Below are 14148 nucleotides of genomic sequence, written 5' to 3' on the forward strand. Positions count from 1 at the left end.
CATAATCATTTCAGATTTGTGAATGCAGCTCAATCACCAATCGCTTGGAACATCTGTTTTTGGTAGGTAAGTATTTAATGATTTGTAAACAACCCTTTGAGAAGATGCCACTTTTAAGTGGATCCTTGGGATCCTCTTGTAATGTAAGTAATATGTGAATAATTGCAAGCAATGCAAGCCTGTGAATATTTGCAAGCAATATATTCAGATGACAGTGTTAAGCATTTCATTCAATAACACAAAAGGTTCCCGAGGGTGGAGGTGGTATGAAGGGATTCACCTCCCCAGCCTCCAGCTGGCCTGTATTTTTGTGAAGTTTGTTCAAAACCCTTATGTGTGTTGACCTTTCTCTCCTCCTGCTGCTCCATAAAATAGAAAATAAAACGTATGGAGCATATGCTTTTCCTTAGAATGCGAAGTATGAGCTGGCAGTGGAGGAAGCAGGGATACTGATTCCAGGGGAGTCCTGGAGGAGCTTAGGATCTCTTTGAGAAGATGACAGGCAAGCATGAAGGAATCAAAAGCAGGGAGGGTTGAAAAGCGATGGCGACTTGCAAGAAGAGACGTCAAAGGGGACAACTGAAAAAGCGTAAAGAAACATGAAGTGCTGCTTCCCCTGGATGTTAAAATTGAGAACACAGAGCAGCACACGGCAATTCTGGAGAGAGGGAGGCTGGAGTGGGGGCTGTTTATACGCACGGTGCGTGGGGGATGCTGGAGGCTCTTCCTACCCACCTTCCCCTGCAGGCTGGCCTGGCTCGCGGAGAGAGAGGTGTGGGAGGGGAACATATACAGACCCAAGTTCTTAGAGGAAGAAAGAAAACCAAGAAAGGGAAAAAGGGCAAACAAATGGGAAAGCAGGAAAGAAGGAGAAAAGGAGTCATCACTCGCAGCCAGAGGCTGCAGTCGGGGAGTGAAGAAGCAATCAAGGGAAAACAAGACAGCGTGAACGCAGACCCTAAACACTGGCAGCAGGGGGCGCTGGAGAGACCACTCTAGTTCTCTGATCCATATCTGCCTTCCTTTTCTGGACAGATGCCCTGACCTTCCGGGAAACCCTTGGTGAGAGGCACACAGCCCCACTTCTAGGGTCACCACTGCTTCTTCCAGCCCAGCCAAACAGCTCCTAGTACAGCTCAGAGCACCCTGCAAGGAGGGCAGGTGTTAAATTGAGGAGCACACATGCTCCACGAGGAATGCTTTGCTTTGAGGTCATGCACAGAGGTGGGTTCACTATGAAGCTTGTGAAATAACCTTCAGGGCCCGCAATTTGCATGGACCCCAGAGACTCTGGGAGCTGCAGAAGGTTTGAGGGAAGAGGAGCCATCCCAAGCAGAATATATTCTAGAAGGCATTTCTGGCAAATGGCCCGAAGAGGCCTCAGGAGAAAAGAACTTGAGTCTTCAAGGTCACCTGCAACACTTTTGTGTCATTATAAGTATTAACTTTCATGCCTAATTTTCATAAGTTTGTATACTTTTTTCTTAAAGAGCCCCAGTCGGCCAGGCACAGTGGCTCAACGCCTGTAATCCCAGCACTTTGGGAGGCCGAGGTGGGTGGATCACCCGAGGCCAGGAGTTCAAGACCAGCCTGGCCAACGTGATGAAACCCCATCTCTATCAAAAATACAAAAATTAGCCGGGCATGGTGGTGTGTGCCTGTAATCCCAGCTACTTGGGAGGCTGAGGCAGGAGAATTGCTTGAACCCGGGAGGTAGAGGTTGCAGTGGGCTGAGATGGCGCCACTGTAATCCAGCCTGGGGAACAAGAGTGAAATAGTGGCACCAGATCATCTAACTGTGCTTGAATCAAGTGGTCTTGATGCTTTGGTCTTAAAGTTTGTGTCTCCCCAAAATTCATAATTTCTAGTCCAGTGGTGTTGGAGGTGGGGCTTTTGGGAGGTGATAAGGTCACGGGGGTGGAGCCCTTATGAATGGGATTAGTGTTCTTATAAGAGAGGCCTGAGAAAACTTGTGCACCCCTTCTACCACCTGAGGATGCAATGAGAAGGCACCATCTGTGAAGAACAGACCTTCAACAGACACCAAATTTGCTGGCACTTTGATCTTGGACTTCCCGGCCCCCAAAATTGTGAGCAATACATTTCTGTTGTTTATAAATTACCCACTCTAAAATATCTTGTTACAGCAGCCCAAATAGATAAGACAAAGGACGTGAGTGAATTTGAGGAACTGGAAACAGGCAGAAATAGGGAAGAGGGTTTCAGTGTAGAACATGCAGTGGTTTGGAGGCATCAAATTACACGTGCCCAGGGGCAGGTGGCCCCCGGCTGCCTTGCATTCTCCAAGAGCAGAAGGGTCAGTCAGGTACCTTTGACTTGGAGATGGCTTCGATGTTGCTGGCCATGTCATCGATCTCCATCTTCAGCTCACTCTTCTCCTTCTCCAGCTTCTGCTTCACCCGCTGCAGGTTGTCAATCTGCTCCCCAAGCTCTGCCACACTGTCCGCGTGCTTCTTCCTCAGCGTGGCCGCCGTGGCTTCGTGCTGCAGGGTGGCCTCCTCCAGGTCCCTGCGCATTTTCTGGAACTCAGCCTCCCGCTTCTTGTTCATCTCAATCTGGGCTGAAGTGGCCCCACTGGCTTCTTCCAGCCTCTCACTGATCTCCTCCAGTTCCCGGGCCAGATCTGAGCGCTGCTTCTCAATCTTGGCTCTGAGTGTGTGTTCTGCTTCAATTTCCTCTTCCAGCTCTTCTATGCGGGCCTGAAAGGATCACTCTATCAGGAATGTTATGGTAGAGGAGGGGGCAGCCCCCTTTGAGAGGGGCTGGATGTTGAGGAATTGCAGGTAGGCAGCACGAGGTGGGTGGATCATTTGAGGTCAGGAGTTTGAAACCAGCCTGGCCAACATGGTGAAACTCCGCCTCTACTAAAAATACAAAAATTAGCCGGGTGTGGTGGAGGCCACCTGTAGTCCCAGGTACTCGGGAGGCTGCGGCAGGAGAACAGCTTGAACCTGGGAGGTGGGGGTTGCAGTGAGCTGAGATCACACCACTGAGCTCCAGCCTGGGTGACAGAGACTCGGACTCAGAAAACAAACAACAAAAAAAGAATTCATTATAACATTACATTGGTGAAAAAACTTGGAAACAACCTAAATGTCCATGAATAAGGGAATGCATAAATCGATTGTGTGGAGACTTGTTCTAGAAGTCTATGGAGCAGGTAGACACCAATCTACGTCTATCATGGATAGCTCTGCAGATCACGTTGCCAATAGAAAGGAGCAAGTTGCAGAGTGATACTCTCGGTGTGATATTTATGCTAAGAATATAAAGAAACAAGAACCATTTCTGCATGTGTACTATATATTTTTGGGGGTCTTAAATGTGTACAAAAACACATAGCAAAAGAGGCAGAAGGATGCACATCCCACTGAAACTGGTCATTCTGAGAAGACGGTGAGGGCACTGGGCTTAGGGTGGTGGCCAGAGCACCCTTATCAATAATATTTAGCTTTACTGGGCCTATTTTGAGCCTTTGCAAGGAAGTATGTTTATGGGTTACTCAGAACATTAAAATATTATTTTCAAATCTAAAGGAAAGGACAGGACATCTTCTCTAGCTTTAGCAGGAGGAAGGAAAGAAGCAGCTAAAGAAACAATGGGGAAGGAGTGAGGAGGGGCACTCTTGCAAGGGATTGTCATGATTGGGAAGGTTTTGATGCTTTTACCTGCAGTTCTTTAATCTTCTTTTGAAACTGCAGACTGTGGACTTGTTCGTCATCTATTTTGGCTTGTAACTGACTGATTTCAAACTCCTTCCTGCAAATAGATTTTAAAAAAAGAACATGAGATACAAGCCTCTTGGAGGGGATGAAAGTTGGCTTTTAGGCTGAGACACAGAGGTGGTAAAAGAAATATCTACTTTTTTAATTTCTCTTCTATTTGCTGCTTGTCATTTTCTAGATCCATAATGGATTCCTGGGACATTTTCAGATCTCCTTCCAGCTTCCTCTTCGCCCTTTCCAGGTCCGCCCGCAGTTTCTTTTCCTGCTCTAAGGAACCCTCAAGCTGAGAAGACACACAGGTAGAAAAGTAAGCCCCTGCTGGGGAAGTGTTTGCTCCTTTCATTGGGCGCAGCCATACACGTGACCTGGGGCTTCCTGGGGCTTCTGTAGGGTGCTGGCTGCAAGCCTCTGGCCCCAGGAGGAAGCAAGTCTGGCCCCTTACCTCCCCTCTCGTCTGTCTTCCAGAAAAGGCTACCCAGGGTGGGGCTGGATCCTTCATGGGCCTCCTGGTGCCTCTCTCAACTGATTCCCACTCGGCCTGGCCCAGACCATGTTCCATGGAGGGGTATGGTACTCATGGGTGCACACTCTTGCACAGACAATACAAATGGGGGCTTCTATGGACAGCACTGTGAAGGTCTATGCTCTACACCATCACGCATTCCCTGCTAACATTATGCAACCATGGGAGGCAAGGAATTCATGTGTGTATGTGTGTGTGCGTGTATGCACACACACACATGCACACATGGGAACAGGAAACGGGCGTAGAGGAGGAGCACACCTACCCTGGGCTCAGAAACATTAAAGTTATCTAGAAAATCTCTAGCCACAATAACGATTAAAACCCGAAAACTTCAAAAGTGGCTCTTACATCAAGAATAATAACGTCATGCGATGGGGGTGGAAATAGTAATTTTCGTGGCCACAAATGGAACTCATCTTTAATAACGTTACAACAGGATTGGAGGTTTTGGGACCCAAAGGACCTACAGGTGGATGCTAATAATACTGATGATGGTGGTGATAGCAATAATAGCAGCTATGTTTTGCCGAACACTTTCTGTGTGCTGAGCTTTCTGTGAAAACCCTCTGAGATGAAGCTATTTCCATCGCATTTCACAAGGCACAAACGGAGGCTTTGCAAGGGTAAGCAGCTTGCTTAGTATCCCAGACTCCTTCAGGGTCAGGATGGGGCTGAGATCTGAACTTAGGGACGCTGATTCCAGAGTCTGACCTCTCAAGCCCTGCGTCCTAGTTAGACCGTCTCTTGTCTGTGCTTCCACAAGTAATAAATGCTAAAGCATAGTAGTAAAATATCCTCACATCATCTGTTTGCTGTTCAAGCTTGGCATTTATTTTGATTAGACCATTGACTTTATCTTCTTCAACCTGAAGGTCATCCAGTGTTTGCTGATGGGCCTCCTGTAGAGACTTCTTTTCTTTGGTCAATTTGGAAATGTTTTCTTCAAGTGCTGTCATTTCTTCGGAGAGATTCTTTACCTGGGACAATATCAACACTGATTTAATATGGAAAACGATTAAGCCAGAAGCTTCCATCAACAAAAGCTATTGCTTCTTTGCTCATTTTTCCTCTTTCCCTTTTCTTTCTGGCTACTACTTTTTTACCTCCTGGAATTGACAGACTCTCAGTTCTTTATCTTCCTTAACGGTCTATCACGGCGCCTCAAATTCTCCCATTAGGATTATTCATTTAAGGAGGGCATTATATTCTACAAGGAAGGGCACTGTTAAAATGCAAATGTGCTACCTTTGAAGGGTAACACATCAATCTATATTCGCTCATAATACGTCTGTGGAAATGTGTTTATTAGGCTGGCTGGCTGAATAGGGTTTAGAATGAGGCAGGAAGGGGAGGAGAGGCATGAGGTGCTCTGCAAGAAAATTCATGCCGGGTGCAGTGGCTCACGCCTGTAATCGCTGCACTTTGGGAGGCCGAGGTTGGCAGATCATGAGGTCAGGAGATCGAGACCATCCTGGCTAACACTATGAAACCCCATCTTACTAAAAATACAAAAAAATTAGCCGGGCGTGGTGGTGGGCGCCTGTAGTCCCAGCTACTTGGGAGGCTGAGGCAGGACAATGGCATGAACCTGGGAGACGGAGCTTGCAGTGAGCAGAGATCACACCACTGCACTCCAGCCTGGGAGATAGAGTGAGACTCTGTCAAGAAAGAGAGAGAGAAAGAGAAAGAAAGAAAGAGAAAGGAGGGAGGGAGGGAGGGCGGGAAGAAAGAGAGAGAGAGAGAAAGCAAGGAAGCAAAGCAAGAAAAGAAAAGAAAATTCAGAACAGGAGTGCTGTGTTATCAGGAAGCAGGAGGAGGGCACCCAACATGGAACTTGAAGGAAGTAAGTGACACTTTTTCCACATCCAACAGGCCTCCAGATCAGAAGTTGCTAACTCCTAATCTATGGGCTGAATCTAGGCATATTTTCTTTAGTCCACATAGTAGTTTACAATGTTATTATTTACAATGTTACAGTGTTTGTTTGTTTGTTTGTTCTTGTTTTTTGTTTTTTTGGTTTTTTTTTTTTGAGATGGAATCTCTCTCTGCCTAGGCTGGAGTGCAGTGGCATGATCTCAGCTCACTGCAAGCTCCGCCTCCTGGGTTCACAGCATTCTCCTGCCTCAGCCTCCCAAGTAGCTGGGACTACAGGCGCCCACCACCACACCTGGCTAATTTTTTGTATTTTTAGTAGAGATGGGGTTTCATTGTGTTAGCCAGGATGATCTTGATCTCCTGACCTTGTGATCTACCTGCCTTGGCTTCCCAAAGTGTTGGGATTACAGGCTTGAGCCACCGCGCCCAGTCTGTAGTTTTTCAAATGTTATCAACATTGAAAAAAATGAGACTTCACGTAAAACTTGGATTTCTGGCTTCTCATGGAAAACCAGAAGTTCTGAAAATGCTGGATTCCCATTCCCCGCTGACAACAGTTGGCTGGGGCTGAGTCACCGCTGCCTTCTGTGGACAGGGCAAGAGCTCTTCAGTTCGCCACAGTCCCCAGCCCTTTCGAGTGTCTTTTTCCGTTACTCCCAGCGTCTATCCAACACTGACTCTGAGTGTCAACTGTCATCGTCTCTTACGCTCAGCAGTTCACATCCCTTAGCCCACCTCGTGGGCAACCCATTCTGATGTGAATCATGTAAGTGGTTTTACATATTGTTGTTGAAATGTATGTCGTTGTGTTGTGTGCATATGATTTTTGTCCACATAAATGCTATTATGCTGTATACTTCATTTTCTTTTTCTTTTCTTTTCTTTTTCTTTTTTTTTTTTTTTTGAGATGAATCTCGCTCTGTCACCCAGGCTGGAATGCAGTGGTGCGATCTCGGCTCACTGCAATCTCTGCCTCCCAGGTTTGAGTGAGTCTCCTGCCTCAGCCTCCCAAGTAGCTGGGAATACAGGCACCCTCCACAATGCCCAGATAATTTTTGTATTTTTCATACAGATGGGGTTTCACCGTGTTAGCCAGGATGGTCTCGATCTCCTGACTTCATGATCCGCCCCCCTTGGCCTTCCAAAGTGCTGGGATTACAGGCGTGAGCCACCGTGCCTGGCTCTATATTTCATTTTCTTACATTTTCTCACCATTTAGCAGTATTTAATATTTGTTGTGCACAACCCATTGTTCCTAATGGCTACGTAGTGCTCCCTGGTGTGTGTCTACTACATGTTATCTCTCCGTTTTCCCCGTGGTGGACCCTGGCACTGCCTCCAGCTGTCTCCCACAAGCAATGCCACTACAAACACCCTAGGACATGTCGCCTTGTAGAAAGGTGGAAGAATTCCTTGATCTATACACCCAGGAGCAGAATTGCTGGGTCATAGGGTATCTGGATTCTTAATTCGACTAAGTCATTCCAAATGACTTTCCCAAAGGCTGTGTCAGTCTCTGTTCTGCCGGTACCCACTCCTCTCAGTCAATCCTTGGTGTTATCCAGTCTTCTGCCTCCTTCACTATCTGCCTGGCCCCTGTAGGCCTTCTTTTTGCAATCCCTGTGCTTGGTGCTATGGAAAATGAAGAAGAATATGAAACAGTCCTTCCTCTCAAAGAAATGCTAGAAGTTTGTGATACAGTCAGGGCGGTTTGAGAAGAGTCTATGGGGTCGGGCGCCGTGGCTCACACCTGTAATCCCAGCACTTTGAGAGGCCGAGGTGGGTGGATCACCTGAGGTCAGGAGTTCGAGACCAGCTTGGCCCACATGGTGAAACCCCATCTCTACTAAAAATACAAAAAATTAGCTGGGCATGGTGGTGTGCGCCTGTAATCCCAGCTACTTGGGAGGCTGAGGCAGGAGAATTGCTTGAACTCGGGAGGCGGAGGTTGCATTGAGCTGAGATCGTGCCACTGTAGCGAGATCTACCTGGGTGACAGAACAAGACTTCGTCTCACAAAAAAAAAAAAAAAAAAAAAAAGAAAGAAAGAAGAAGACGGAGGAGGAGGAGGAGAAGAACCTATGGGACAGAAGAGACAGCAAGGGACAGAACTTGTTGGGACTTAACTACCCTTCTCCTTGACTCCAGCCTCTCATTTCTGGGCAATGTTGCATTGACTGGACTCCTACGCCACCCTTTCTCCTCCTTACAGACAGACAGAGAAACCTGGTTAAGACACTGCGGGAATTCCTTGGGTTTGCGCACCTTGTTCTCCGTGGCATGCTTCTCCTTTTCAACTTTCGTCAAGGTCAGCTCCAGGTCATCAATGTCTCTCTTGAGAGAGCAGCATTTGTCTTCCAGATTCCTCTTCTTGGCAACCAGTTCAGAATTCATGTCCTCTTCCTCTTCCAGCCTCTCAGTCAGCTCCTTGACTTTTGCTTCCAGTAGGATCTTGCTTTTGATGAGTCCTTCACACCGTTCCTCAGCGTCCATCAGATTTTCCGTTTCCTGAAAGAACCAGGTCATTTTATGTTTTGATTGGCCTCTTTGAAAATGCTACAAAGAAAGGGTGTCACCCTCTTAAAGCCCATTATCTACACCTAAGCCAAGAAATGGGTCATGCACACACATGCACGCACATGTGCACACACTGCACACATACGTGTACATAAACTTAGATATCACCCATAAACACATTTTTTTTTTTCTTTTTAGATGGAGTTTTGCTGTGTGGCCCAGGCTGGAGTGTGGTGGCACGATCTTGGCTCACTGCAACCTCTGCCTCCCAGGTTCGAGCGATTGTAGTCCTGAGTTGCTGGGATTACAGGCATGTTCTACCACACCTGGCTAATCTTTGTAATTTTTGTAGAGATGGGATTTCACCATGTTGGCCAGGCTGGTCTCAACCTCCTGACCTCAGGTGATCCTTCCGCCTCGGTCTCCCAAAGTGCTGGGATTACAGGCGTGAGTCACTGCACCTGGCCATACATGCTGTTTTTTTGTTTGTTTTTAACTACCAAGGACATTGCTTATAGAAATTTGAATATAATAATTTGTCCATTTATTTAGAGACAAGGTCTTGCTCTGTTGCCAAAGCTGAAGTGCAGTGGTGTGAGACAGCCCACTGCAGCCTCACACTCCTGTCTCAAGTGATCCTCCCACCTCAGCCTCCCAAGTAGCTGGAACTATAAGGTATGTGCCACCATGACTGGCTTCTTTTTGTGTGTGTGTACAAATGGGGTCTCAATGTGTTGCCCAGGCTTGTCTCAAATTTTAGCCTCAAGTGATCCTCCTGCCTCAGCCTCCCAAAGTGCTGGGACTACAAGTGTGCACCGCCATGCCTGGCCTCACTTATAATAATTTCAAACGGAGGGGTTCGTGAAGTTACAAGTTCATTTTAAAGAATGAAGCGTCTGGAAATTTGCCACATTTGAACAGCTGTTCATCTCACTCTTCCTGCTACCACCAGTTGGCAAATGACTCATCTACTCCATGTTATCTCAAGCTGACAAAATCGTTTCAAAACATTACTATCTTTTAACTTCCATTAAATTTGTTTTTAAATGTATGTATTTATTTATGTTCTAGAGATAAGGTCCCACTACGTTGCCCAGGCTGGTCTTGAGCTTCTGAGCTCAAGTGATCCTCCTGCCTTGGCTTCTGAAAGTGTTGGGATCGCAGGTAGGAGCCACCAGGCCTTGTCCTTTCAATGGAAAAGTTCTTCCTGTGTCTCCTTAGCTGTGTCTCCTTGAACCACAGAACAGAAAATTAAAAAATCACCCAAGAATTCGTGATTGAATACACATGTCCTAGAAGATGCTGCAGTGAGTCTCTTGGACAGACCAACATCAGCTACTTCTGTTCTAAATCGGGCTATATCTTCCCATATAAGAGTATTTATTTATTTATTTTTTGAGACAGAGTCTCGCTGTGTCTCCCAGGCTGGAGTGTAGTGGCGCAATCTCGGCTCACTGCAACCTCCGCCTCCTGGGTTCAAGTGATTCTCCTGCCTCAGCCTCCTGAGTAGCTGGGACTACAGGTGTGTACCACCATGCCCAGCTAATTTCTGTATTTTTAGAAGAGACGGGGTTTCACCATGTTGGCCAGGATGGTCTCGATCTCTTGACCTCATGATCCACCCGCCTTGGACTCCCAAAGCGCTGGGATTACAGGCGTGAGCCACCGTGCCCGGCCCATATAAGAGTATTTTAAGACACATACCGCAGGGTAATGCGTGGGAGGAGACTGGCACATGTGCTAATGTTTATTGAACATCTATAAACATGAGCTGTGTGCTAGGCATTTTACAGGCATTAACTATTCATTCTTCAACAGCTGGATGAGGTGAGTACTGTGACTATGCCCATTTTACAGATGAGACAACGGAAGCACAAAGAGGATACATAGCTCGCCCAAGGTCACGTGGCTATCAGGTGGAACATCTAGGATAGAAACCCAGTTATCTGGTTCCAAGAACTGTTCTCTTGCCTGCTGTGCCTGGGAAAGTGCTCCTGTTAACTCACTATAGTGATTGAGAAATCACGTGAAAAGGGGAGTGGAAAATGCTCTGCATAAAAAACCAAAGGTAAAAGTATTTGGAGGTTTATTAAAAAGGGAAAATTGTAAATGCCTTCACTCTGTGAAAGAGGCAACTATACTGCCCCATTTCTTTTCTTTTCTTTTCTGTTTTTTTTTTTGAGACGGAGTCTTGCTCTGTCGCCAGGCTGGAGTGCAGTGGAGCGATCTTGGCTCACTACAACTTCCACCTCCCGGGTTCAAGCGATTCTCCTGTTCAGCCTCCCGAGTAGCTGGGACTACTGGTGTGTGCCACCACACCTGGCTAATTTTTTTTTTTGTATTTTTAGTAGAGATGGAGTTTCACCATGTTAGCCAGGATGGTCTTGATCTCCTGACCTTGTGATCCACCTACCTCGGTCTCCCAAAGTGCTGGGATTACAGGCATGAGCCACCACGTCCAGCCTATATCCTCCTATTTCTTTGATAAAATTATGTATGTTTAAAGCACGTTTTTTTTTGAGATCAGGGTCTCACTATGTTGCCCAGGCTGGAGTGCAGTGGCATGTTCTCAGCTCACTGCAGCCTCAACCGCCTGGGCTCAGGTGATCCTCGCACCTCAGCCTTCTGAATATCTTGGACTAGAGGCATGCACCACCATGGCTGGCTAGTTTTTAGAATTTTTTTTTATAGAGATGGGGTTTTGCCATGATACCCAGGCTGGTCTTGAACTCCTGGGCTCAAGTGATCCTCCCACCTCGGCCTCCCAAAGTGTTGGGCTTACAGGCATGAGCCACCACGCCTGGCCTAAAGCACTTTTTACATATTATTGTAAATCATATATGGACAATTACTCTTGCGACTTTGAATTGGGTTAATTTTGATTATTTATTTTTATTCGTATTGTTTTTTAAAAGGTGTGGTGCATATACGTATGACACATATATATCCCTCATGCCCACAGCAAAATATATCTAACTCTGTGATGTCGGGGACGAATCAGAGCACAGATTCTCTTGCAGACATAATTTCTGGTACTCACTGCTTTGGCGAAGCCTGGGACCAGGCATCCTTTTACGAGCAGGGTGGTGCTGCAATACTCCATACAACCACTGGGTGGCACCACTGTCTCTTGAATAGACACCCGATGGTGCCCTCACCCTTCCTCCCCCTTTTCTGTCCTCCAGAGTCTGTGTTTTGCGTTCTTAAGTAGGAGGTACTTACAGACTGGACCTGCAATTGGAGGTCATTCTTTTCCTGCAGCAGGGAGACCATTTTCTCCTCCAGCTCCTTCCGGCGAGCCTCGGATCGGGCCAGTTCTTCCTTGGTCCTCTCGAAGTCTTCCTTCATGGTGGCCATCTCCTTCTCGGCCTCTGCACTCTTCAGCAGGGGCTTGATTTTGAAGAACAGGTTCATCCAGGGCCAGTGCTTGACGTTCATAAAAGAGCGGATGTTGTACTGGATGCAGAAGATGGAGTCCCTGTACACCCATTAGGACTCGAATTAATAAACCCAGCAAGGTCTGGTCTCTGCACTCCCCACCTGTCCCCCACGGCCCCATCCTCCATCCTTCCTGGTTAGGTGGGGAGGTGCAGCCAAGCTTGGCAGATCCTCTGGATCCAGAGTAGGTCTGCAAATGAGGGGCAGAGGAGACAGAGGCACGTGGACAGGTTGGAAGGTAGGAGAGGTGGTGGGGCCTCCTGCAGGCACCTGGTCACCTGTCTGCCCCTTCCACCACCCTACTGAGTGCCCTGTCTGAGGGCATCAGTGACTTCCTAATGCGCAATTCAAGGAATAGCTTTCATTCCTATTCTATTGGGTCTTTCTCCCACATTTGATGTGTTAATCAGTTCTCAACTTTTGAAACTTTATCTGCCTTAGATTCCATCAACATTATTCCTGTTTCATTGTATTTTGCCATATGAGATCCCTCTTCCTGCTGAAGAAACCAAGGACTTGTCCTTGGTCATCTCCCAGTCTCTTGCCCTGGTAGAGTTGATCTGTCTTCCCAATTTCTTTCTTTTCTATATATTTTTTTGAGACTTTTTTTTTGAGACGGAGTCTTGCTCTGTTGCCCAAGCTAGAGTGTAATGGTGCAATCTCGGCTAACTGCAACCTCCATCTCCTGGGTTCAAGCATTTCTTCTGCCTCAGCCTCCTGAGTAGCTGGGATTACAGGTGTGCACCACCACGCCTGGCCTTTTTTTTTTTTTGAGACAGAGTCTTGCTCTGTCGCCCAGGTTGGAGTGCAGTGGCGCGATCTCGGCTTACTGAAAGCTCCGCCTCCCAGGTTCACAGCATTCTGCCTCAGCCTCCCAAGTAGCTGGGATTACAGGCGCCTGCCACCATGCCCGGCTAATTTTTTGTATTTTTAGTAAAGACAAGGTTTCACCATGTTAGTCAGGATGGTCTCGATCTCCTGACCTTGTGATCCACCCGCCTCGGCCTCCCAAAGTGCTGGGATTACAGGCATGAGCCACCACGCCCGGCCCATGCCTGGCTAATTTTTATATTTTTAGTAGAGACGGGGGTTTCGCCATGTTGGCCAGGCTGGTCTCGAACTCCTGACTTCAGGTGATCCGCCCGCCTCAGCCTCCCAAAGTGCTGGGGTTACAAGCGTGAGCCACCGCAACCAGCCTGTATTCCTAATTTCTACTGCTGTTTTCATCCCAGCATCACCCACATGATCTTCTCCCCTTCACCCTCCACAGCTTTGTATTTACATAGCTTATGGATTCCTGAACACTGGCTTCTCTTTGCCTTCTTGAGATTCTTTTCATCTCCGTGCTGGCTTCCATCTGTTTCACCAAGCTTGATGCCTGGGAGTCATTCCTGACACATACCTAATGGCGGTCCATTATGGCTCTGACAGTCAGAGTCATACAGGGGATCAGGGAACCAGGGAGAACAGGCTCTCTCCCACCCTCTCCCTGCAATCCCTGCAGTCATCAGTGCTGCTCTTCCTTCTCTTGAATTATCAAAGGAATCAGACTTAAACATTCCTTTAATCCGTGCCCTGCTCTCTAACCCACCAACCATGTCCTACTTCAGGTCCTTGTCATCCCTTGTTTGGACTTCTACCACACTGTGGTCTTGCCCCTCCATAGCCCTTGTGTTCACCCTCCTCCTAGCTGCCAGAGTGATGCAATCCTACCCCTCGTCTCCCCACACACCTTCTACAGCTCTCCATCAATGACAGGGTGCAGTCTGGGTTTCCGAATGTGACAGACAGGGACCTCCACTGCCTGCTTCTTGCTCTAGATTCTAATGACGGCCATTTGCTTGTCGGGCTTCCTCCCAGACCACCCACTCTCAGGTTATGCAGACCTTGCTTCAGGAAGTGCTTTCTTCAGCCGGGCATGCTGGCTCACACCTGTAATCCCAACACTTTGGGAGGCTGAGGCGGGCGGATCACCTGAGGTCAGGAGTTCAAGACCAGCCTGGCCAACATGGTGAAACCCCCATCTCTACTTAGAAAAATCATCCC

General features: G+C 47.5%; 1 protein-coding gene across 1 annotated transcript in view; it reads right to left on the bottom strand.

Annotated features, from left to right (window-relative positions):
• Nucleotides 1-14148, bottom strand: part of MYH13 (myosin heavy chain 13) — a 70999-nt gene that overhangs the window by 15965 nt on the left and 40886 nt on the right. The window contains exons 22-27 of the mRNA XM_023190842.2: nucleotides 11887-12142; nucleotides 8413-8655; nucleotides 5073-5249; nucleotides 3884-4029; nucleotides 3690-3780; nucleotides 2331-2720 (exon numbers count right to left, since the gene is read on the bottom strand). Coding sequence (XP_023046610.1) covers nucleotides 2331-2720; nucleotides 3690-3780; nucleotides 3884-4029; nucleotides 5073-5249; nucleotides 8413-8655; nucleotides 11887-12142 — 1303 coding nt within the window. The remainder of the gene's footprint in view (nucleotides 1-2330; nucleotides 2721-3689; nucleotides 3781-3883; nucleotides 4030-5072; nucleotides 5250-8412; nucleotides 8656-11886; nucleotides 12143-14148) is intronic.

The sequence above is a fragment of the Piliocolobus tephrosceles genome, chromosome 16 (assembly GCF_002776525.5).
Source record: "Piliocolobus tephrosceles isolate RC106 chromosome 16, ASM277652v3, whole genome shotgun sequence".
Classification (NCBI taxonomy): Eukaryota; Metazoa; Chordata; class Mammalia; order Primates; family Cercopithecidae; genus Piliocolobus; species Piliocolobus tephrosceles.